At 38.9% G+C, this 25,894-nt stretch overlaps 1 protein-coding gene across 2 annotated transcripts in view; it reads left to right on the plus strand.

Annotated features, from left to right (window-relative positions):
• The window catches only part of SEPTIN7 (septin 7), a 52,343-nt gene that overhangs the window by 18,172 nt on the left and 8,277 nt on the right, over positions 1-25,894 (plus strand). For both annotated transcript variants that reach the window (XM_072327848.1, XM_072327849.1), the window contains exons 2-9: positions 8,541-8,647; positions 14,427-14,527; positions 15,104-15,238; positions 17,794-17,911; positions 19,916-20,008; positions 21,232-21,328; positions 22,916-22,967; positions 23,859-23,984. In XM_072327848.1, the coding sequence (XP_072183949.1) occupies positions 8,541-8,647; positions 14,427-14,527; positions 15,104-15,238; positions 17,794-17,911; positions 19,916-20,008; positions 21,232-21,328; positions 22,916-22,967; positions 23,859-23,984 (829 nt within the window). The remainder of the gene's footprint in view (positions 1-8,540; positions 8,648-14,426; positions 14,528-15,103; positions 15,239-17,793; positions 17,912-19,915; positions 20,009-21,231; positions 21,329-22,915; positions 22,968-23,858; positions 23,985-25,894) is intronic.

Consider the following 25,894-nt stretch of genomic DNA (forward strand, 5'->3'; position numbering starts at 1 on the left):
TCTTATGAAATACAGGGGGAACCTATCTCATGGAAACAGGACATAGAACCATGTCAAGTAAATGAGGTATCAAATATGTGTGTTTTGCCAAGACTGTTTGAAAGGGGTAGCAGCATACCCCAAAGACAATATATCTCTGCATCTCTTCTGCTCATTGTTTCATTAACACTAAGCCAATATTGAAAAGTAGATGTAGAATTCCCTCCCTTGCAGAGGCCATTACTCTATTTTCCATTATTTATAACCCCAGAACAATGTTATTGGGGTACATTTGTGGAACTAAGTAAACAAGCTGTCCATCTTTTTCCTGCCACTCGTGCCAGTCATTAAGTGCCTTGTCCAAACATAGTTCCCTTTGTGCTGCCTGCAAAAGCGAGTGCTTACACAGACATCAAGAATAGAAGGCATTGAGAGATGAGGTATAAGGTGGTAAGAGGAATTTTGAGTAGCACTAGAAATGTGTTTAGTCCTCTGACGTATTTTATGGATTGCTTTATTGGTAGAATTTTTCACCTTGGTTGTTTTGAAAGTGCTCAGCTCTTATTTCCAGTAGTTTTTGTTATACTTTTGTGTAATTTGAAAGGGAAGAGCTAGTGCAGTGTTGAATAAGTCAGTCTGGGTGTTCTTCTTATAATTATGCACAAGACTCATTAATGTCTGTTTAAATAAAATCCATTTTTTGTCCTCAAATTTTCTATGTTACTGTTGCTTTAGTTCTATCAGAATGTTTTGTTTGCTTTTGATTAAGGTCCTACTTAATAGGCTTTACCTTTCTTTCCTTTTGCCTGAACATGCTGATTTTAAGTAGAAAGCAAGATGCTGCTAAGATGCTGATCCTCTGTCTGTACTGTGGTATCTTTTTATCCTTCCTCATCATGTAGGTAGCTGTGTGAGGGTTTTTCTGCCCAAGTAATGATGGACCTTTCTGTGACTAATTAATCTGTGATATTGATTGACATCTGCTGACTCAAAGGCTAAAGCTATTTTAGAAGTTACAGTATGTACTGAAAATGCTGTATAGTTAGTTGTCGATAGGAATGCATAGTAATGTATTAATAATGTATAGATAAAAATTGTGTTCCTAGTGCTTTTCCCCTTTTCTATTTTTAACGAAAATTCATATAATTGGGAAATTCAGTGAATTATATTCATCACTTTGTCTCTCTTCAGAGTATGTCCAGCTTTGCAGCTTTCTCTACCTGCATAGTTCTTTCAGATATCACAGTGGTATTTTAAGGTGTGCACTTTTAGTCTTACAGAGCATCTTCCTCTAGCATCTTTCACTAATGTCTTTGTTCCTTTCCTTTTCTAACTTTGCTCCCAGATGTTTTTTTCCTTCTCTTGTGAAGACATTTCATTTTGCTTTCATTAAGATAGGTGAAAACTCAAGGTACGTGCTGGTTGCGGGATTTAACAACAAAAGATTGTTGTCTTGGAGCTGTGCAGTTTGTCATTTTCAGTCAAATCCCTCAACCCAGCTACTTCACAGAGTGATTGTGAATTCAGATTTTCCATGTAGGTCAGTTTTGACAACTCCTTGTTGCGTCTTCTAAACTGCATTGCAGTGTGAATACATCTTTATCAGCCGTAGGGTTTTCTTCTAACTAGCACAGAAAACAAATGGAAAGTGAGCTTTGGCAAGTCTGAGCTGCTGCATTAGCTGAGTACATGGAGGTGCATAGAGCCTAGATGCTGAATTCTAGGCTGTCACACTTCAGCTGTTACTGGTGCTAGATTTGGATGGACCAAAGGTGTGGGCTGTTTTACCATCTGTAGTCATGTGCAAGAGCTTTTACTGAACAGAAATCAGTCATCTCATTTCTTTGATTTTTAGTAGATTAAAACTGTTTAATGCTGAAAAGTTGACATATTTGCCTCATGATTAATGAAGTAACATATCTTACTTCAGAAGCTACCTTGCAGCTCATGTTTGCTTTCCCTCCTTTTCGTTCCCACAAGCTATTTATGCCCTGGTTAGCTGGATCATAGAATCATAGAGTGGTTTGGGTTGTAAGGGACCTTAAGGTCACCTAGTTCCAGCCCCCTTGCTGTAGGCAGGGGTGCCTCCCAATAGACCAGGTTGGCTCATAGCCCCCATCCAGCCTCGTCTTGAATGCTTCCAGGGTGGATGGGGCATTCACAGTCTTACTGGGCAACCTTTTCCAGTGTCTGATCATCCTCACAGTAAATAATTTCTTCCTACCATCTAGTCTAAATCTACTCTTTTCCAGTTTAAAATGACGTCCCCTGGTGCTGTATACATGCCCTTGTAAAAAAAGTCCCTCACCAGCTTTTCTGTAGGCCCTCTTCAGGTACTGGAAATCATGTCAGTACTGGTAATCGTGTCTTGCTTCACCATGCTGCAGGATGAATTGCAGCACAAGCAGTGGTTGGGAGTAGGGGGCCATTTGTTTTGACAGAGGTAAAATCTGATCAGATAAATCTAGTGTTTCACAGCCATTTTAATCAGTGAAGTTGCAGAAAGCTAGAAGAATTTATATTACTTGAGAAAAGCTATCTTAAGTCTGTTGCAGTATTCTTCTGAAGTACTTCCGTCCTCTGCTTTTATTGGCTTTTCTGTATTATTTAGATGGGATCTGTGGCCAGAACAGTTTGCCAAGAGACTGTCCTCAGTTATTGCACTTAAAATTTAAGTTATGCTCTAAGAAAGTTGATGAAATCATCTCCTTGTATACTGAATGTCAAGTTCTTGTTGTTGTTGACGCAGTTGCTGATAGGCAAAAGCAAATTTATCATCAGCAGACTTCCCAGCAATGTTTTGCTGGGATCAGCTCTGTGGCTCTAACAGATGTTACTTCCATAACTTGAATTTGGAGCATAAATTACGAAATGGCGGAGCGTTGGCTTTATTCCCATTGTGAACGCCTACAAAACACAAAGTTGAACTGTCTGCAACATTCCACATGACAGTGTCCTACACGGTACTGTAGATAGATGGGAGAGGCTGTAGAGTGTGGTGGTGTGCCCACCCCAGCTTCCATTGGGTTCATTTGGATGGTCTCATATGAGCATTAAAACATTGCCTTTGTGTCTTGCAGAGTGCTGTGAAGGCAGGAACCAGCCTTTATGAAAACTTCTAAAATTAGACTTAAAATTAAAAGCATCTTGTAGCCTCCGTTTTTGTGGTCATCTATAATGACATGTGGCGGAGCATCGTTCCCCCTTTGTGAGAAGCCTATTCCATCATAACAAGCTCTGTACGCTTTCTCGCTTGATTTCAATGTTGCTTGTTATTCTGCTCTTTGGTTATTCATCAACTTTGATTATTCACATAACTTCACTTTTGTACAAAAACTGAAAACTGTGGTACAGCAGCATCAAAGACATGGGCCGTTTGCATAAAGCTGCCGGTGCTGTCATGCACATATACTATGAGTTGTACAAGGATGAAAGGCAATGTGTTATTTTTGTCTTCTGACAAGCTTTTTCCTCCTTTGAATCAGCAACATCAAACTGCTGGGACTATATTTTAGGCAGAAACTGAATTAGAAATTATATAATGGAAGAGATTCCATTGAAAGCCTAACATACCTGCTAAGAATAAAATGTGCTTTGATGTAAATATTCTGTGTGGCTATTTCGTCGGGAAGTACAGCACTTATTCTGTTCAACTTCATCCCTTTTAAATATCTGTCTGAGGCTAAAAATCTTTACCCCTGTGTCTGAGAGGAAATGTATTGGAGTAAAGCTTCTGCAGCACATATTTGACTGATGTACTGATTGGTCTTAAACACAGTCATCTACAAGTGCAGTGGGAGCTTTGGAAAAAATGTGCAGTAGAGAACTGGTTTTGTCTGGGATGTACAGTGCTGTTGGCTTGTCTCTGCTAAGGTCTGAGGCACCCTCAGATGAGTATGCCTTCTCTCACCCACCACTGTTTGTGATTTTGAATCTGCAGGTATTGCTGTTCTAAATAGATACAGTGGCTGAAACAGTATGTGGATCCTGCTTCTCAGGGCAATTTAACTGCAGACTTATGGATTCTACTTGAAGCCTGGGAAAGCAACTTGAAATTCCTGGGCACAGATAGTGTATGTAGTCACATTCCCAGTGGTGTAATTGAATGTCATAGGGCATGAGCATGAAATACTGCTGCAGTGATGGTAACTGCTAATTGATAGCGAAGAGTAGCAAACTTCTGGTCGAATCTGCAAGAGTAATTTTCCTCGTTCAATGAGGGAGTAGAATAAGCAAATAGAGCCTGCAGAGAGCACGCTGGGAATCTTCAGCATTGGTTGGTTATCTGGATCATGTTTAATGCACGCTCATAAATCTAAACATGTAGGTCATGCTTGTGAGTTTGAGGGTTGGATTTTAGAAAAAGATTGCTAAAAGTACAAGGAGATGGCAATGGAAGACTGAGCCTGGATTTTTCAGGGTGATATGATGACCTGAAGATTATATGTGGTGCAATATCAGGAAATGGAGTACATAATGGGAAGATAGCACTCTCCAGCTGGAATTATGAATGTAACAGGAATCACATACAAAGCTGGAAACTGGATTGGACTGCTTGTCTGTTTCCCTTGTACTTGATTAAATAAGGATGGAGGAGGTTGGAAATAGGCCACATTCTCAACGTGCCACAACAATGAATGGTGAAAAAATAGCAGTGTCTTTAAGACGTAAGGAAAACAATTCATTTCTATTATCGTTGGGAGGAGAGGCTTGCAGCCTAATCATAGAATTGCTCAGGTTGGAAAAGACTTTAAAAATTGAGTCCAACCATGACCCAGCCATACTATCCTAATAACCCTCCACTAAATCATGCCCTGAGCACCATGTCCAAACAGGTTTTTAAACACATCCAGGGGTGGTGAGTCCACCATCTCCCTGGGGAGCCTATTCCAGTGATAATAATGATTTATGTGAAGAAGTTTTTCCTGGTATCCAACCTAAACTTACCCTAGTGCAAATTGAGGCCATTTCCCCCCATCTTGTCATCAGTGAGAAGAAACCAGCATCACTCTCATTGTAAGCACCTTTCTGATATTGGAAGAGAGCAATAAGGTCTCCCCTCAGCTTCCTTTTCCCAAGCATAAACAGCCCCAGTACTCTCAGTCTGTCTTCATAGGGCATATTCTCCAAGCCCTTCACAAGCCTTGTTACCTTTCTTTGGATCTACTCCAGCACCTCAATATCCTTTCTGTAGAGAGGTGCCCAAAACTGAAGTACTTGAGTTGAGGCCTCATCCATGCTGAGTGCAGGGGCAGGATTACTTCCCTAGTCCTGCTCACCATGCCATTCCTGATACAGGCCAGGATGCCATTGGCCTTCTTGGCCACCTGGGCACACTGCTGGCTCATATTCAGCCAACTGGCCATCAGCACACCAGGGTCCCTTTCCATCAGGCAGCTTTTCAGCCACTCTTCTCCAAGCCTGTAGGGTTGCTTGGGGTTGTTGTGACCAAAAGGCAGGACCTGACACTTGACCCTACTGAAAATCATACAGTTAACCATGGCCCATCGATCCAGTCTATTCAGGTCCCTCTGTAGTGCCCTTCTCCCCTCAGGCAGATTCAACACACCCTCCCACCTTGCTGTCATCTGCAAACTTACTGAGGGTGCACTCAATCCCCTCATCAAGATCATTAATAAAGATGTTAGAAGTGGCCCCAGTACTGAGCCATGGGGGACACTGCTCATGACCGGCTGCCAACTGGATTTAACTCAATTGACCCAAGTTCCGAAGTTCCTTTGAAGCTGGAACAAGAGCTGATGGATAGAATTTGAACTAGAAAAAAAAAAATAGGCACTGAATACATACAACTTAAAATGTGAGGAAGAGCTCCAATGTTTGTACAGACTATTTGGAAATTCACAGACATGAGAAGAGTTGGAACTTTTGCTGGGAGACCCTTCAGCTTAATTTTCATTGAATAAGCCTCTGTTTGGGGAAAAGCAAACAAAGGTTTTTGTTTAACATATTTCTTGCTAAGCTCAAAATAGTTAAATGTGTGAGGCTGGCTAGAATTGCTTGATCATATTTGGCTTCTCTAATTCTGCGTCCTTTCCAGTCTGCAGAGAATCTCCTACTGGACAGCACCATCATAAGCATTAACTGTAAGGTGATGTAGTGGTTAAGCAGTTTGTACTATTGCAGTCTGCACTGGTTGATTAAAGTTACCATCAATACGTGCTTTCAGATGGCTGGGCACCATTGAGTGCAGGTTGGTGCATGAATGTCGGTGTGTTGTCTTTTGGCTGACTTCAGCTCAGAACTACCTTCCTATCCTTGGTGTTGTTAGGAGGGAAAGAAACCCTGAAACCGTCAGCTCCTGATGCTGCAGTAGGTCAGAAAGCAGACTGTGAGGAGCACTGCAGCTGCAGCAGCCATCTTGGGTGAGCTGCTTGGCTCTTCATCAAATCTTTTCAAAGCTAAAAATGTCATTTCCATATGTTTGAATTTCAGTGGTATTACGACAAGCAGTGTAATATTGGAGAAGGGTGTTTGTGCTGTGTTTTCCACTTCTACTTTTAGCAAGCCTGAGAGGAAAGAAAGGACAATTTTTTTATATGTATAAGTTGAACTGGCTATGCAAATGTTTTTCTGCAGCCCATATGTGCTTCTTCAGCGATGCAGCAGAGAGTCCTTTGGGAGATGATGGTCAACTAAGAAGGAGGAGTGATCAGCAAAAGAATATGAATTATAAATCGCAAAACGGGGTTCAGTAAGGTGGATAAATAACTCTCCAGCTTACCTGGAGTGATGCATGTGTCCTGAGCTGAGCAGTGGGAGGAATCTGGAGCTTCAGACTGGCTGCAGCATCGGGTGTTTTGGCAAGCTGCCTCTGTGGGAGCTTCTATCCACGGCAGGCTTAGTAGGGAGCCTTGGAACCGCAGCTGGCCCTGCCCTTAAGATTGAGCAAGTGAAGAGCATCAGTGTATGTGTGTCTCTTGCAACCAGACACATCTCAGCAATGTATTTGCTATACAGTGAAATATGTAAGAGATCTGATTGTAGAAGAAGACAAAATGTGCAATGATAGTAATGAAATGCTTGTCAGCAGACTCGTCCCTCCTAGCTTCTGGATTGCTGTTGTTCTGGGGTTTGTGCTTCCAGCAGTTCTGCTTTGAGGTTATAACTTGAGGTATCTCCTTGTTCCTTGGCCATCACAACCTGTGCTCCCCACACGATAGGACTCTGCATGCCAGCTCAGTTCTCAGGCAGGGTGGGCTGGGCAGGAGGATCACTGCTCATAGCAGAGCCAGACTGCAGGAGCTCCACTTGCAGTGTTTCAGCAGCTGCTAATCCATTTACAGTACAGCTAATCAGATTGCTCTGTTCAGTACCACGGAGACTTGGAGCTCCACGCTTGTAATGGAGCTGGCTGATGTGTATAAACTAGCTGATGGATGAAATCCAGCTAGCAATTGCAGCAGAAACTCAGGCTTGTCTGCTGAAGCTCATAGGTGCTCTCTGTTTAGTAGCTCTTGATTACTTATGTTAACCTAGGACACTTACTGAGACAAGTTTTGAAGCTTGAAATTTAGTCTTTAAAACCATCAGTGTTTTGGATGGTGGATAGGGCATAGCAGGCTAGTTTTTAGTTTGTGTCTGAATGCATTGCCTCGAGCAAATCTCTGTGTCACTGTATCTGTTTCAGTTAACATTAACACCACTGCACAGGGAAGGTTTTCAAGATGGGCATAATGAATCACATATACCTTTTTGCTTATTTTCATGGTGGCATGCATTCTCATGTTGAAGGAACTCCTTTATGATACAAAGCTAAACAAAATACTTGTATTTCTGAGTACTGTAATGAAAGGAGTCAATCCGGAATTCTTACTCCTGTCTCTTTGGGCTGTAAATGGGGATAATTTTTATGGTGTGATTTGTAAATGTATTCATTTGGACAGTCGTGGCAATACTGTCTCCAGATTCTTTAGGAAGGCTGGCTTACCGTTGTTCGTGAACAATATAGCAAAAAAAAATCCTACCACAAATAAACTCCATTCCCCTTGTATGCCGCAACACCACTAACAAAATTGCCATGCAAACCATGTAGTTTTAAAACTTCTCTCGTGACTTCAGTAATGAAAGCAAAATAATCTGTTCTTTTTTTCCTTCCCCCTCCCTGTCTTATAGTAAAATCTTCAAATAATATCAACATGAAGGAGACAAACACATCCACTTTGATATCATGACACAAACTAGTACCAGGAGGGTAACTTGTTAATAAACTTTAGTCTGGGCAGTATGGCTTTTGTGTATTTTAATTGGAGCTATGCAGAAGTTCTGAATGCATTTAGTATTACTGAAAATGTGATCTGAAAAATGAACATTTATAGACTCTTAACAGTGACAGTTTGATTTGCTGTTAAAAATATATATATGTAAGTGTGTGTGTGTGTGTGTGTGTATATATACATATGTGGAAGATTATAGCTTCTCAGACCCTCAGATATAAGTGAATACTTTCAGGTATTATATTTTAAGAGCATCTGAAATATCCATGTAAGTGTTTATACCATCTCTGATACTACATTTTACTAAACTGTTCTGTTTTCTTCTAGGTGAATCTGGACTGGGAAAATCAACATTAATCAACTCATTATTCTTAACAGAATTATATTCCCCGGAGTATCCAGGTCCTTCACACAGAATTAAAAAGACTGTACAGGTATGTCTGGGGGGATGACTGCAGCTTGAGTAAATTAACTGGCAATTTAGTAACGTAAGGTGATCCAGTTGTCAGATAAGTACATATGTTTTAAATAAGTGCAACCATGGTGTGAACCACTATACTCAATGTGTAGCCCAGCATACTGCAACTATGCAAAACTTTCAGGCCATGAAATTTGTAGCCTTTTGAAGTGTGGGAACCCTGAAGTATTTCTGTGCTGCCTGTGCTTTAGGAATATCATATGGATCCAGTCCTGTTGGGACTTCCTGTTGGGAAGTTTTACTATCAGTTAAAATGTTGAGTATATATGCAGAAATGCTTAAATATGCAGTAAAAATCTCATGCAAGCAGGCCTTCAGAAACTGTATTTTTAGGTCCTTCCACTTACTGCATCTTTTGTGTAAAACTAACCAGCAATATTCTGCAACCTGCGTCCTTCGTGGTATATTTTCTACCAGTTAGAAGTTGTTACTCTGGATTAGGGTGAACCTGGCTGACTTTAAGCCCTAGACTCTTTAGGCAAGGAGTATGTTCCTTCAAGTGTGTGTTACAACTGAAATGCTTAGTCACACTGAAAAGCAGAACTTGATCCATTTGATTTCTGTAATATTTTGCTGCTATTAACTGTATTTTCTTCTCGATAAGAGCAGCACGCTGTTCGTATTATAAAAAACACTATTCAAAAAGAAAACAACGTAATACCAAGAAATAACTAAATGCCTTCTTGGTGTCGTGAGTAGTTTAGGAAATAATTGCTCTTCAGTCAGCTATTTTCTGCCTCCACAGTTGAGCAAAGGAATAAAAACAGACTAGCTCCACTCATTTCTCTTGATGGCTGTCAGACAGTTGTTTAAGATTTTGGTGAAGACAGCTTATGATAATTCCAATTTCATACACGCCTCTGCTGAGTACCAGGTTACAGCTCATGACTGCTGCTGTTGTCCCTCACAGCTCCTCCAACTGCAGAGTGTGACACTTGGATCACCTCAGCTGTGTCCAAAGTGATTGTGCGCTGACAGAGCTGTCAGGAGGGGATTAGAAGGCCTTGTGTTGAGCTAGTAGGTACTTGGAACACTAAACAGAAATTCTGAAATTGAATGCTCGGTGGAACTGGATAGCAGTATTCCAGTGCTACGATCCACCAACCTTAGTAAATATTAGTGGGGATGGGATTTTTTTTCTGGAGTTTTGGGTGTCAGATTTTTGAACTTTCTAAATCCTGCTTCAGAACACTGGCTGATAATGAATGAAAACTTGCTTGTGCTCATAACTTCAGAAAGTTAAATGAAATTGTTTGCCAGTTAGATCAACTTCAGAGTCTCGAGTACTAATATAAAATGTGTTTGTTACAGAATATTGTTTATCTATTTATTTTTATTTGGAGGATAGCTTTGCATTTGGAGGTGGACAGTATATTTCTCTAAGCTTTGACCACATCTATCAAAGGATTTCATAAAATCACAGTCAGTGCCAAAGTAGGCCATGGGCTGGTCAGCTTGTTATTAGGAGCATTAAAACACTAAGAAAAGATGATTGAACTTGGCTTAAAGAACTGTTAAGTGATATGGAAAAGGTGTGCCAATAGTTTAGCTCTAATAAAATAAACTTACTAATGAGCTATAATGAAGCTCAGTGAATGCTGGATAACTACATTGAAGGATGAGTTTCTTATTGGAGGAAAAGCTTGGTGTGACTTTATTATTGATGATTTGACATTGGTAGCTGAAGCTAACCTGACTGGTGGTGGAGCGTAAGAAAAACTAAATAAAAACTGTTCAGAGTTTCTGGAGTCTCAGTTAAGTGTTTTCATGTGCTAAATAGCAAAATTAGATGATCTAATCATCCTGAACTGTTGTGTTCTTCAAAGACAGAAGTCTCTTATTTCAATTTCTAAGCGAGATTAAAGTTTTCCCGCTACAGTTTTGGAAACTGTGTGTGCTGGCAACTCTGGCTGATTTGTATGTGATTTCAAGCAAATAAGAAATCAGAGTTAGTAACAAAATCTGGTATTTGGGTCTATGGAGTTTGTGCTCTTGGCTAGTGTAAGCACTTTTAAGCTGAATATCAGAATGCTGAGGTTTGTGGGTTAAAGGTAAGACATAACATGAGAGCAGCCTAAACTTTCAGTGGTGATAATTCCCTGCTGTGATACGGTGAGAGTCACTGATCAGGAAACATGTAGTAGTCTCACATAAGTAGATGCTAATTGTACTGTTCAAGCATGTCCCCTAACAATAGTGGCTTTGCATTGTTTCATGAGACACATCCTCTATGTTCCTCTCGTGGAAAGCACACAATAAAAGCCATCAGATAATAGTAAATGACTTGATGTCAGATGGGTGCAAAGTCCTGTTTAATCCATTAAAATAGCCAAGCTGTAACGTGCTCAGTGTCGCAGAATTCTGTGTAGCACTGCAGGATAGACCAGCATGACCCAGTTAACCAGAGTGCATGGGAAAATGGCTGTTTGGAGTAGGGTTTTTATTAAAAGCTTTAAATTCCAAGGCTTGAACTAATGTTTTCCATGAATCCCTTGGGAATACTTGTAAAACCAGATGATAGGATACAGTCGGATGCTTAACTGTGAATGACACTGGTTTACAGGGATTTTTTGGATCTCTTCCAGATGTTGCTGCTTTCTTTGCCTTTGACCATCTATGGGCACATCCATTTAGCTTACAAAAGAAATACAACTTCCCAGAGGCTGTAGGGCAGGCTTTTTTTTTTACCTACTGTCCCTTCCCAGCTGTCTCTTACCACTTAAAGTGTGTGCTGGGTAAGGTCTGACTGTCCACAGCATGTTCACAAACAATGAGATTGACTAAGTTTCTTATTCAGCAGGTTTTTGGAAATGCCTTGCTATTGCAGTAAGGTTTACAGGAATTGATGAAAAGTAGGAACTTGAATCCTTACCACCAAGTAAGATGTTAGCATTGTCGGCAGAGATTCAGTTACAAAGGCAGGGCATTTGTCAGAAGGTGACTTCAGAAATTCAGCTGCACTCAGGGAGAAATGTTTGGTGTGGCATTTCTACAGAACTCCTGACCTTCCTTTTTCTTGGTTATAAACACGCATTCAAGATTATTCGTTATTAATTGCTTTTCCTGTAAAAGCATTCCACTGTGAGAGCTTAAGAATTTAATGACTCTTACTGGGAATTTTTGTTCTGAAGAATAAAGTTGATACCTTGTAGTGCTTGGCAAGAGTACAGTTCTTAATGTTATCATCTGTAGTATTTAGAAAATGCAATGGTCTGCTTATACTTGCAGGGAGTTTGGTTGTAGGAACGTTCTGTGGTTACTGTATGCAAGATAGTAAAAAGAATTCAAGGAATCAGAAGTTAATCTCCTGCATGCTAAAGCCTGTGAATAGTAAACTCTTGGCTGAGTTGACTGTGTGCCTGGGGATTACTGCCTTGAGTTCTGGCATCAGTTGTGTACTAGAAAATTTCTCTATGGAGCTCTCGAAGGGGAAGAAAAAGAATTTACTCACCACAATTAAAACTTCACATTTTAGAGTGTTGCATGAATTCACAGGTTCTCCGTGCTTTGTACTGGACGCTTTTGGAAGGATAGAAGTTGTGCAGTTAGTGGAAGGATGGCTTGGTGATGTCTAGGCTGACTGTGGGTGGGTTTCAGTGTGACTGGATTGCTTTTTTTGTTGGTCTTTTGTTTGTTTTTAGCTTTGTTTTACACTTTCCTAACTTTGTGTTAGGCGTACTCAAGGAGAGCATGGGTGGCCTTGAAGTTCACTCCAACCCAGGTGCTCCAGTAACTCATAATCCAGATAATTCCAGTGCTGAGAATTATTTTATGAAGATGCTTTACTGATGTTTTTGTTGGTTGTTTTTTTTTTTTGCCTTTGTGTTGGGTGAGGAATCTGCTCATGGTGACTGCATGCTGCAGACAGCCAGGGTGTTGCTGAATTCCTTTGGTCAGACCTACCAGCAAAATGGATTGATCTGGCTTGGATAGGAGACCTACTGATAAGTATCATCATAGTATCATAGTATCGTGCGAGTTGGAAGGGACCTTAGAGATCATCGAGTCCAACTCCCAGGTTTCGAGCCCTCTGTGTAGCGAAGCGGCACTTCTACCCCCTGCTCCACAGGGGGGATTCGAACCCGGGCCCTTCGGTGCCGCAAGCAGCACTTTATACCACTGCGCCACCGGGGGCACACAAGTAAGGGGGGGGGAAATGGCTTTCTACATATTTAGAGGTTAAATATGGAGCTGCAGCTTCTTCTTGTTGTTTTCTGTGGTTCTGCATATTCTCTTCTTAATTATGAGTGTCTTACTTATGCAAGAGGTATTTGGTTTGACTTTCTGCAGTGATCATTTGTCTTACAGCTTTAAGTTGCATCATATAGCCAATGATTGCAAAGTGCTCGCAACAATTTTTAGGTGCGTGCATGAACCAGCCAGTTTCACCTGCACAAATAGCTTTGTTCAAGCTCTTAAGTATCATTGGAAGGATCTATCGAATCTTGAGCAGTCTAAGAGGCTGCCCAGAAAGGACTTTCCATCCAAGTTCCTACTCTTGTCAGCTCATTACTGTTCTTGCAGGTAGTTACATCTAACTGAACTTTATTTCTGTATTTGATGATCAAGAGGCTTAAGCAGTATTAAGCAATGTTGTGGCATAAATGTGTGCAAACATGTGCAGTCGATTATTATTAAGAGCAATAAATGGAATGGTTGATTTACTTACATCTATTTCTAGAAAATAGCATCAAGGCAATTTCTATCGAATTACCAATAATATCAGGAAAAGCATGATTAAATATGTGAGCAGTTCAAAAGAGCCAAAATACTACTATGAATTTATTATTTCTTACTGTTGTGGTTCGGACTGACAGGTATGGCAGTGATTATAGCACATTTTTTCGCCAGAAGCTATTTCATTGGGTAGATACACCTCATACTGGCATTCTCAATAATTATTGAGATATTACTACATCACTGGGGGGGGGGGGAGAAAGAAATGGAAAAAATGGGCTTGGCAGTCTATTTGCTTTTCAGCCTGGACTTTTCTGACCAGCTTCCTGCAAACTCACAGAGCTATGCTGCGTATGGGTGGTCACAACTTTAGTAGTCATTCCCACACCCAGATCTTGCGTCAGATCATGTGCTGTGGTGGTTGTCTTGTTGAGTCAGATATCCATCAGTGACCTGAGCTACCAGAAAACCAATGCAGGATGATCATGTGAGTTGTGGCGCGGCAGATTGCAGTTGGATTGTGTTCTCTTCCAGTCTTGCTGCCTTTATAACAGGAAACAGTCACGTTCTTGGACTCTTTCCCCAGCATTATGCTAGCTGAACGCAAAAGAGCATGCTCTTAAAGGCATGAACTGAACTAGAAACATAGCATTGAAGGTGGTTGGGGCAGGTGGCGGGACTTAGCTCTGAAAGACTATTTCCTTTAAAATAACTGAAGCTAGTAGTTTCGTTGAGGGTGATGTCTGGTTTATGAGAATGTCTGGATATCTCAGAATATCTTTATGCTGACATCAGCTTTTTAAAGGAGATAAAACATTAGGGTATCTAATACACTTAAATGGATTCTTTTATTATGGACTTCTAAAATTTCAATCGTGATCTGTTTTGATGTACGAATCAATGATTACCAAAGAAATGGGGATTTTAAGGCAAAGCAAGTTACTCTGAGGCAGAAAGATTGGCAGCTTTTTGTTGGGTTTCCTACCCATTGAGTGCTTTCCCTGTTGTTTAAAACTGGTGACTCTATTGCGAAGCATTTAATCTGATTCTTTTTACAGGTTGAGCAGTCAAAAGTTTTAATCAAAGAAGGTGGTGTTCAGTTACTACTTACAATAGTTGACACACCAGGATTTGGAGATGCCGTGGATAATAGTAATTGGTAAGAAGACATTCTTTGTTCTCCTGCAGTAATACGGGATTGTCTTTTTTTTCTCCTATATGTGTGATTAAACACTTTGTGCGCTTAAGTGTATGCCTAGATCTTCAGTTAAAAAACTGATGTATTTAAACTTGCCTGTACTTTGCCATTAACTGGAAGCTTTGACTGCTGTAGTTTTCATTACCATTATAACTTGATGGAAACGCTATCGTCTTGTCTCTCAATGCCTTTAAAGTGGACAGAACATTTAGCTCTTTATCAGCACTTCCAGTATACCAAACCTATTTATATGCTCCCGTGAGATTTGACCATCAAAGCACTTCCTATGATTACTCTTTTTAAGTGTTCTATTTAATGCTATTTTGATGAAGGTAACTGTGTTTCTAAGGGTTTTCCAATGAACTCCTATATTCAGTCTTTGGGCCTGTAACTCAATTGTATGTTTAGAAGCTGTTTTAGTAAAACATGCTGTGTTGACTTCTTTCATTAAAAACAAACACAAAAAGGCAACTAATTCTTAGCAAAGTCGTAATTTTTACCTAAATGATGTAACTTTCATTCATGTCACCTCTGTAGTTGGCAGCCTGTTATCGACTACATTGACAGTAAATTTGAGGACTACCTGAATGCAGAATCTCGAGTGAACAGACGTCAGATGCCAGATAATAGAGTTCAGTGCTGTTTATACTTCATTGCTCCTTCAGGACACGGGTTAGTATTAGCATATGTTAAACTTTCTATCTCTGTCTTCGTCTCTGATAAACACTCAAATTTGACATTTTTACTTTTCCTAAATGGCCTGCAGACCATGCCTAACTGCAAGGGTGAGCTTACTTTGGCTTGCTGAACACCAGCAAGCTTTGCAGTTAGTAAGATAAAACACCAGAAAATGTGTTTGCACATCAGTTGCATAACAAGAAAAAATAGTATTGAAGCAATTAAAAATACAGAAGTGTTCAAAAGTGCTAATGCTACTTCTTAATTCTGTGTTCTGTTCATACGCTTGCTACATACAATATGTAGAAAATACATTTCAACTGCAAATGTTGGGTCACATTTTAAGCAACAGAGTTTTTCTTTCCCTCTTTTCTTCCCTCCTTCCAACTGACGCTAATGGTAAATTGAAGGTGGATATTTTCTGGCATTCTTTTAAGCATGCACCTGGAGAATAATCCTCTGTCCAGTGACAATTCCAGTATTGGCATTTTAGATTATTTTTTCAGTTGTTATGCAGTGTTCCACCTCTTCTTGTTTTTTAACTTGATCAGACTTCTATCTAGTGGTAGAAAGAGAGAACTGCATTTTCAGGATATATCAGATGCAGGCTTTGAGTTTGGTTGCTTAGCACTTTATCACGTATTACAACTGATTAATGTCGTCAGAGACTCTTAAAGTAGTACCTTCAAAATAAGGAGGAGGAGAAAAGTAAAGTATTCTGTTGCACAGATCAAAAGTAGTAAAGCTTTACAAATGAAGTGAAAGAAGATATTCTAAAAAATATTTCTTTGGCAGTGAACAAAGGCTGTTTTTCTTGTGTAGGCTTACCTTAAACACTTTTTCGCCAATGTATTTATTTGTTATGTCAATTTTACTCCATGTACATTCCAATTTTAAATGGAGATAATTGAATATTATGCATCATTGGTACAAATTGCTTGCAAGGAAAAATTCAAAGAAATCAAGTTCTGGTTTTGACTGTGAGTTTAGAAGCTGGTAAAATATTCCCTACAATAATATTGCATGTTGTTCTTAGGAAAAAGTTCAAAGTTGAGTTAGGTTTGCATTGTCTCTTTCAGTTTTTGAGGTAAATGATTGGAGTTGTTCTGTAATTGAGGAAATTAATGGAGCACAGGGAGAATCAGTGCTTCCGTTAGCATTAATTTCCTCTTTTATAATGCTCTCTTCTCTGAAAGGACATTACTCACTTCCTACCTGGTTTTTGTGGCGGTGTAGTCTTTCACTGTGCTTCCTGTGAAGACAGCAACCTGTGCAACTCATCAAACAAAACATCTGTCACCCTTAGTGCATGTGTCTATTTACAGTGAATTAAAGCATTTCTAGGTGAACTTGCTTTTGTTTCTCCTAATGACAATACCTTTGTAAAAAAGCAGCCTTGCTGCAACTTCTGTATTCTTTTGGTCCTTCCATTTAACGTGTTTCACTGTTGGTAGCTGGTATCCACACAAACAGCTGAACTAGCAAGTTAGGTGGTATGGGACAGGAGGAGAGAAAGAAGAGGCTGGTAGAAGGGTGATGAATTGCGGCCTCTTCCTGCACTTCTAGGATCTTCATGTGAAGTCTTCATGTCTGAGTCTCAAGTGCTGAAGTTGGAACTATTCTGCTTTGACTGCTGCCTATTGGCATGGTGTTGACTTTGGTAGTTGTTTGAGTTGAGGAGAAGGAAAGCATATTTGGGTGAATGGATAGTCACGCCAGTGCTTTTAAACTCAACATCCATTACTGTTAGCTGTTGAAAAGAAGCATGCTGAGAAGCTGAAAAATTCAGTAGCAAGTAGAAAATATTGAAGGGAAACTAAATATGAGTTCTTTGGCTTTTTCTTTATTCATTGATGTATGTGTGTATGTGATTTGGAGGAGAAGCTAAATTTGAATACCAATTGAATCTGTTGCTAATCCTAATTTCTTTAATATGAGAAATAATCTTGTTAAATCCTTTAAGTGAATCCTTTAAGCCTGACTAAACTTGCTATAATTCTAAGGCATTAATACATTGAAACCTGTGGCTTTGCTTTAGCAAGCAGGAAATGTTGAACATTTTGACCTGCACTGGTGTTTTTTATACAACCGTATGGTGGATGTTTAGTTTGAGGTACTGTCATCAGCTTTGACAACACTCTGTTGTTAAACACAGTACTTAGGAGATGAGATGCTTCTGCTTTGATTGTCCATAGGCAGTTCTTAACTGTCTGCAACAACACTAATAATAAAAAAAAAAACCAAAAAAAAAAACCCCACTCGTGAGCTTTGCAACCTTAGTAGGAGGGTTTTTATCACGTGCTTAAAGTAGTGTAATTTCATCTAGCAGAAATCTCTTGTCTGCTAGTAACATTAACTTACAACTTGCTTCTCTAACATTGCACAGTGGTATGGGATTTCCTATTGCAATTATATGTAGTCTTTTGAAATTCAAGCATCTGTCACTTATAAATCAGTGCTTTAAGAATAGCTGTCAAGACAAATCTTAAGTAATTTGTATGTTCTAATTTGAAGCCTTGCAATTTATATTCATTAATGCTGTCTTTCAGACTTAAGCCTTTGGATATAGAGTTTATGAAGCGCCTGCATGAAAAAGTGAATATCATTCCACTTATTGCCAAAGCAGACACACTTACACCCGAGGAATGCCAACAGTTTAAAAAACAGGTGAGCTGAAAGATTAATATTTACAATGTGGAATAGCTTAGTAACCTGGTCCCTATGGAAATTGTGAGATGTAACTTCTTACATACAAGGTTCAAACCCTGAAGCAGTGACTTAAGACAGCAAAGCTGAGTAATTCATATCTCTAGATTTAATTGTATTTCTTGCTGAAATAATCTTGTTTCTGTCCTCGGGGGAAGATGATTTAAGTGTAGCATGGTTCTTGACAGGTGAAGTATAGCATTGCTGAGATAAAAATCAGACAGGGAGGAGGGGCCTTGAAAGATATAGGTTCCCAACAGAAGTTGTTATAAAAAAAAAGAGGAAGAAAAAAAAAATATACAGAAAATTAATAATTCCCCAAAACTTGTACACAAAAAAAAAATCCCAACATTTAAAATATTTCATTATTACTATTAACATGTCAATGTGAAAGTGAACATAGATGTTGCATCAGGTAGTAGCTGAAAAAAAGTATACCTGTCCATCAGTCTTGTCTGTAGTACTTTTTAAACATGATAACTGTAGGATTGATACAATTGACATTGTTTCCTTGCATTTTTACCAGTTTGGTGGTCATGTTTCCAAGTGGCTTATTTTTGCTACGTGATCGGAACGCGTAATCTTTCCTCTGCTGTACAGGGAGGATGATGAGGACACAGAACATGATGAAACAAGGTGTTAGGTTGGTTTCATCAAACTGTGTCAAGTTCTAGTCTTAAAAATAACACATTCTTCAAAATGTCGATATTAAGAGATGCCACATGTAAAGTTCTTTATACGAGATTGAATATGAATATTGTGCCCCCGGTGGCGCAGTGGTATTAAGTGCTGCTTGCGGCCCCGAAGGGCCCGGGTTCGAATCCCCCCTGTGGCGCAGGGGGTAGAAGTGCCACTTCGCTACACAGAGGGCTCGAAACCTGGGAGTTGGACTCGATGATCTCTAAGGTCCCTTCCAACTCGCACGATACTATGATACTATGATACTATGAAGAGACGTTTCCTGCCTTGGAGAAACTTAGTCAAGATGCTGTAGACCATTTTGGTTTTTTCTCACGTGTTGGGTTTTTTTTTTGGATGTAACCCTATATAAAAGGTTAAAAATGTAGAATGCAGCATATTTCTTAATACGTACACAATTTTATCAACGAGCTGATCTTAATTAGGGCAAAATGAAACTTGGAAAAAAAAAGTCCTTGCCTGAACTAGAAACTGATGTTCTTTATGAGATTGCTAACCTGTGAATCAGAGACATTCTCCAAAGCCATGTGGTGTAGCTGCAAGCTAAATGGTCTAATATTTTTCCATCTAAAGTGCTGTAAAACTAATCACTGTGTTTCTAAAAGGATGCTTCAGACAAATCCGGCACCAAAACAGCACAGCCTCATTTTTGATGACACTGTCAGTTATTCTTAAATTTTCATTAGCGCATGCAGATGTTTTCAGTACATCTTGCTGCTAGAATCAATCTATTGACTAAACTAGGTGATCTTGCTTCTAGCAACGATGCTCGAGTGAGCTGGGAACAGGAAATTATAGGTGTGGGAATTCAAAGGGCTGAAGTGTGCCTGCAGGTTTTTTGTTGTTACTGTTTTGGATTTGTTTTTTTAAGTTATTTCTGTAGGTTACCCAATTCCTGTACCAGCCTGAGGATTGAAGTTCAGTTGTATTAGTTTTTGCATTCGCACATATATCAATATAAATCTCCCAGTTTTCCTGAGCATAGAAAACCGATGGATATTTCTGCTCCCTTGTACTGATGGATAGTATTCCATTAGCTGTTCAGTCTCCAGTGCTAAACTCTGTTCTCCTGGCAAAGAAATGATGGTCGCACTAATAATCCCTTGGAGTAGCCTCATGGTGTTAAACCTGTGCAAGTTTCACGATGTTAACTAAGTAAAAAGGGTCCTGTAAGTCAAACAGAAGAAGGAGGAATCAGATGGCTGCAAGAAATAAATTATTGTAAGAGTGTGGCTTTCTCAAACAAATAATATTTTTGGTTTTTAGATAATGAAAGAAATCCAAGAACACAAAATAAAAATATATGAATTTCCAGAAACGGATGATGAAGAAGAAAACAAGATTGTTAAAAAGATAAAGGTAACAAATCCTTTTTTCAAAAACTGCTTTCTTTTTCTCTTTGGAGGGAGGATAGAGAATGAAAAGCTTTGTCCTTAGGAAAGAGCCCACCAAAATTTTTAGAGGATGGGAAAAAAAGATGTAAGGCTGATCTGAGAGTTGCTGCTTTCTACCTGAGGGAATGAAATTCTTCTCAGAGATGGCTTAAGCCCTTTCTTGGGTTAAATTCAGAGTGAGAAGACTAGATCGCGTTCTCCACTAATAGTATTTTGAAGATCACTTACTTTTTATTTATTCTGACCCTCCTTGACTTTTATCCACCTGCCACATTCTGTTTGATTGGGAGCTTTGTAAGAAGCAAGGATCCTCTTTCAGAAAGGTGTGCAGTGGCATGAATGCATGTGTGTTACGTTATAGAAATGCTGTCTGTCTGATTGATACTCTGAAACTTTAATGGAGATGAATGACTAAAGAAAATCCATAGGGCTGTCAGGCTGTTGAAAGACTTCTTGTTTACTTGTGTTTTACTCTTGTGTGTTGAAGTCCATCTTGCAGTGTTGCTTCTTTTTCTCAGTAACTTTAACAGCCTGTAAAAGCTTTTACATCTTTTGTTATTGTGGGAGTTGCATAAGACAAATAAAACGCAAGTAGCACAAGTTAAAGTTATTCTGGGACTAAGATATGCTGGCCTGGAGGAGAAGAGGAAGAATAAAAGCAAGAGTGAAAGCTTAAAATACTTGATCTTTGTATGCTGTTTCTTTCAGCTGTTTGAAGCTGCTCTTGGCTACTTTGCTTGTTACACTTGATAGATTCTTTGCTTCAGCTGAAAACAAGAATTTGAAGTAGTTCTTAGGCAGATCTTAGAAGTCTGGGTAGAGAACAGTTAAAGTTGTAATCACTGATTGTAGCCATTGGCATTTGGAATTGATAATTACTATGTGTCAAGATTAAATAGGAAATGGTTTTGCCTGTTTAGCTTACCAAGTAACAGTAGTATTTCTTAGCCAGACTTACAGAATGTGTCAGTCTACAGATTTTTAAGGAGTGTGTGAGTGTGTGCAAAAAGTGTAATAAACTACTTGGAGATTAGGAAATACAACTATTCTTGTGCTCTGGGCAAACTACATCACTGAGTCACAACACTGGACTGCCTTATGCTTAGTTTACACATGGTCATGCTTTTGTTATCTGTTTGCACTAGAAATGTTGAATTACTTTTCTTGAAGCAATGCTTTCTGTTGCAGGACCGTTTACCTCTTGCTGTGGTAGGTAGTAATACGATCATTGAAGTCAATGGCAAGAGAGTCAGAGGAAGACAGTACCCATGGGGTGTTGCAGAAGGTAAGGCTTTCTTGCTGTTTTTAGCCACTGGAAGCATATTAGGGCATTAGCCTTTGCTGGAAATGCTTAATTTAATGTGTTTTGTTCTGACCATTTATTGAATGTGCTATTGTTTGTTATTCTGACAGGAACAAGGTAAAGGTGTAGCAATACATAATTTTGCATGCAGAATCTTGTTGAAATTTCACTGAGGAACTGTAAACCTTTAACTTACTGCAGTTCCTACGTAAGATAAGGCTTAAAATCAAAGTCTTTACTAGTATCCTTAGTTTAACTTTTTTTTTTGTATGAAATATATTCATTTCTTGAATTCTGCTTTCCAGGATGTTCATATTATAGATGTTAATTTGATGTGCTTGACTAGCAACTTAATTCAAACTTAAATTTGACTTCAAGTTTCTGGACGGATGTTTTTTGTTAAAATATATGCCTCCTAATTGCTGGGGCATAATAGCAGGAAGGTACTCGGTATTGAATTGAGTGGTTTTTATAGTTCCCTTTTTTTTGTTCGTTTAAAATTCTGCTATGCTGGAAAGTAAGATTTAAGATAACTGCTTGTTCTTTTGGCAACCACTGCTTGTGTTTTAACTCTGTTCACCTATTTGAAGTGACGCGTGGAAAATGAAGCTTGCACCATGCCATGTAGTGAAATAAAGGTTATAAACTTGCGTTGTTCTTCTTGGTGATATGATGTCTGCATTTTTTTTTTTCTTTGTAGCATGCATGTATTGAGTGAAGAGAAGGTTTTTCTCACATTTTTTGCCTTCAAAGGACTATAAATTCAGTGCAGTGCAAAACAGCAAAGAAACCAAGCACAATATGGACCAGTACTTTAAAGAGCAATGCTGTTGCTCTTTGAAGTGCATGTCTGGCAGGAAATGAGGTTTGGCACAAAGTAAAAACCAGCTGCACCAGAATGGATCAAGCTTTATTTTAAGGTTCTTGCGTTAGTGTTTTGAAATGTACAAAATGGTGCAGCTCTTCTTTATTTTAAAACAAACTTCAGAAATGTTTCAAACTCATGTGATTTTATGGTTTTTGAAAGGGAACAACTGCAGCTTAACTAAAAGGACGGTCTTAAATGGCTTTGCAGGACTGAACATACAGCCTTCCTTTGCTTATTTGGTGAATAACAAAATTACATGAAAATTCAGACAAAGACATTGCATCTCCTTTGTGATGTTGGAGGGAAAAATTGCCTTCATAAAGTCTGCCTTATAAAGATTTTGAAAATAGCTGGATCTAGGCTGAGGTCTTCAGTTGATGTCTGATCCTTAATCACATAACTGTACTGACAGGGCCTCCAAAAGATCATAAAGCTAGTGAAAGTGACAAATTATGTTTCTGCTGTGGTAGAAAGGCTGCAGGGAGCATAAGAGCTCGACTGGCAGGATGCACTGAAAGAAGTTACACTGCTAATGCTCTCCTGCTGGTATTGCACATATTGTGCAAGCGAAAAAAGGCTGGAGGGAATCTGTTGTTGCAGTGAATATAGAAGGCAGATGATATCTAAAAAGCCTTACCTCTGAGAAAGGCACATTTTTTAGTTGGAGTCTTTAACAAAAAAAATTTACTCTCTTTCTGCAGTTGAAAATGGGGAACACTGTGACTTCACAATTCTGAGGAACATGTTGATAAGGTAAGCAACTTCTGGGTAACATTAAATTTTCTAGTGTGTGTAACAGGTTGGAAATTCTTGTGTCAGAGGGACAAAAGGATTCGAACTAAAAAATTCAGATAAACCCTGTGTTTTTAAGTGTAAACTTTAGTTCATTTTTTGCAAGAGCTTGTTTGACCACATGTCAAGTAAGTAATGCTAACCAGTTGGTGTTTTGTTTTTTAAGTAATCCTCTCTTCCTGATTATTTGTTCTTAAGTTGTGATATACCATAAAAGTCCAAGCTGTCTGTTACTGTTGATATATTCTTACTTGCTGGTATCTTTTAGAATTTTCATTGCTGGCACTTTCCAAAGGAAGACTCCTTTGCTTCTTAGTGTTAGGTGCTTAGAGGCTTTTCTTCCTGTATTCACAGCAGTTCAGTAAGTTCATTTATTATAACAATGCCTAGTTTGACTTCTAAGCTTCACTTTTCTCCAGGCTGATGGTGGGAGAATACTGGGGGAAGCTCATGTTCGTGTTGATGTTGAACTTTACATTTATCTTTTGCACACTTCAAAGATAGAAACTAGGGAGTTTTGACTGGTTTCTTGCCTGCGGTAGTTCATGGGTACCTACTACATAAATAATGTCCAGCTTTCTTATTTATTCTTAATATACTTGTAAGCTTATTCTCAGAACTCTCATTTTCTCGCATAAAATTTGGAATAACTGCAAACTTGAGATAGTTCAGTGGAAAATAACTTTGATGTCTGGACAACTCTAATTTAAGTGGATCAATGATGACACTGTGGGATATGGAACATTAATGGAGGAATGTAGTTTAAGTCAATCTGTAAAGTGAACATGTATTAATTTTACAGGAAGTATTTTGTGTTTGTGCACTAAACTGATAAATTTCACTTATTGACAGAACTCATATGCAGGACCTGAAGGATGTCACTAACAATGTACATTATGAGAACTACAGAAGCAGAAAACTGGCAGCTGTTACATACAACGGTGTTGACAACAATAAAAATAAAGGGCAGCTAACAAAGTAAGTTCTTGTTACGGTTGTATTGCTCTTTAATCTGTTTGCTCCTTTTCTTGTTGGTGGTTTTATTGTGGGAGTTATTTATTTTGCTTTTTTATTCTTCAGCCAGTTACCTCTTAGTTGTGTCCTGGTCTGAGCACTCTGCACTTCTGGCTTACTCATGATTTGGTTTTGTTTTGTTCACTAAGATCTGTGCTAGTCTAACTGAATAGGTTTAAAAAACAGGAGTTTTAGTTGGGATTAGCTCTGAAGAGGAAACATTTTTACTGTTTTTGTTTGTAAGTTACATATCACTGGTGTGTAATGGAAAGTTTTACTGCCTTACTGTTTCTGTTCTTGAATATATACTACCTTGGGCATTATTGGCTCTTAGGAATGCTGAATCATCAATAAAGGGAATGCTTCTGAGAGAAGAGTGGGTTAATAATTTTTTTACAAACTTTAAATTAAAAATAGTTATCATTTACATTTGATGACACTTGTTTTTAGTGAATGGCAGCCCTGGCTGCTTCTAGGGGTGCTTATCGTGGCAGTGAAATTATTGCAACATCTTGATCCTTTGTGGGAGTAAAGTTGAAGTGCAGGTTGTGGTGGTTGTTGCTTTCTAACCATAGTAAGTCATCTTGATTGCCTCTGACAGCAGGTTGTTTGCCAACCTGATTAAATCATTGGAAGATATAAAAGCAAGCTTTCTTATATTCTTCATGTACAATGCTATTTAAAAATAGCCACATTTTTAAGTACAAGCATTTTCTCAGTTTTGGGTGTATCAACACTAATTAATGATTAAATTATTACTAATTAGTGATGCTCTTCTTTCCTGTGACATAATTAGATATATGTTTCTCAACCAAATTACAGGATGCTCTTCTCTTCATCCAGTGATACACTGAATTACAGCTGTTTTTCCTGGAAGGAAAAAAGAGAAGCTACCCACCATTAACATGGAAATAGCTGTTTTTTTCATCTGGGTGAATGCTACAAAGCCATTCTTTCAGTAAAGCACTCCATACTTGACAGTATGTTTGTGCTTTGAAAGTTACTGTGAGAGAATGATTTAAGTGGGCACAGTCTAGTTGCATATAGAATAAGAGAACATGATGCTTCCTTGCTTAGCATTAACAAAAATAGGATGGAAGTTAAATCAACTCTTCACAAAATGTACTGAAATTCAGGTAAAGTTTGTAGTGAAGTCAAATCTTAGAATAGTCTGTAACACAGTGGTGTGTTCACCTCTCACTGCCATCTTAGTGCTGATTTGCAGCTCAGAGCTCCTGGAGATATCTAGCAACTGTGTTAGAATTTTCTCAAGTTATTCATAGTAGTGCAGCGTTAGAGCTGAGAGGGGAGGAGCTCTCAGAACTAAAATTACTAAAGGAGGTAGTCATTGTGGAAAAATTGGGGCGGATGTAAGGCAGCTTGCACGTTTGAGAGCAGAGTAGCTCAGCAGGGAAGGAAACACGCTTGGGTGCAAGAACTGGAGCTTACTTTCTCTTTGCTGAGGAAACAGAAAGTTTTTTATTTCCTGACTGTGAACATGAGATGCATTTCTGCATGAATACCTGTTCCAAACAATTTCAAAACTATTTGCATTGTCCATCTTTGCCAATTGGTTACTGAGGTCATCACTGTACCTTTTTTTCACTGGAATTTATGCTCCAGATATCTGGAACTACTCTGCTTTCAGAAGCATGCTTAGTTGCCATCTCAATCACTGTGCTGTCCCACTTAAATACTTACAGCTAAAAGTGCCTTTTGAAACCACTGCAAACACTGGGCACCGAATCTCTGAGATGAACATGTACAACTCGCACATTTAGCCACTGGGTTTGGTTTGGTTTTAGTTTTTTTTCCTTCAAGAAATAATTTATCAGTTTGATTCATCCATCTGAAAGACAGCAAAGTCTGTTGCA

This window comes from Excalfactoria chinensis, chromosome 2 (assembly GCF_039878825.1).
Source record: "Excalfactoria chinensis isolate bCotChi1 chromosome 2, bCotChi1.hap2, whole genome shotgun sequence".
NCBI lineage: Eukaryota > Metazoa > Chordata > Aves > Galliformes > Phasianidae > Excalfactoria > Excalfactoria chinensis.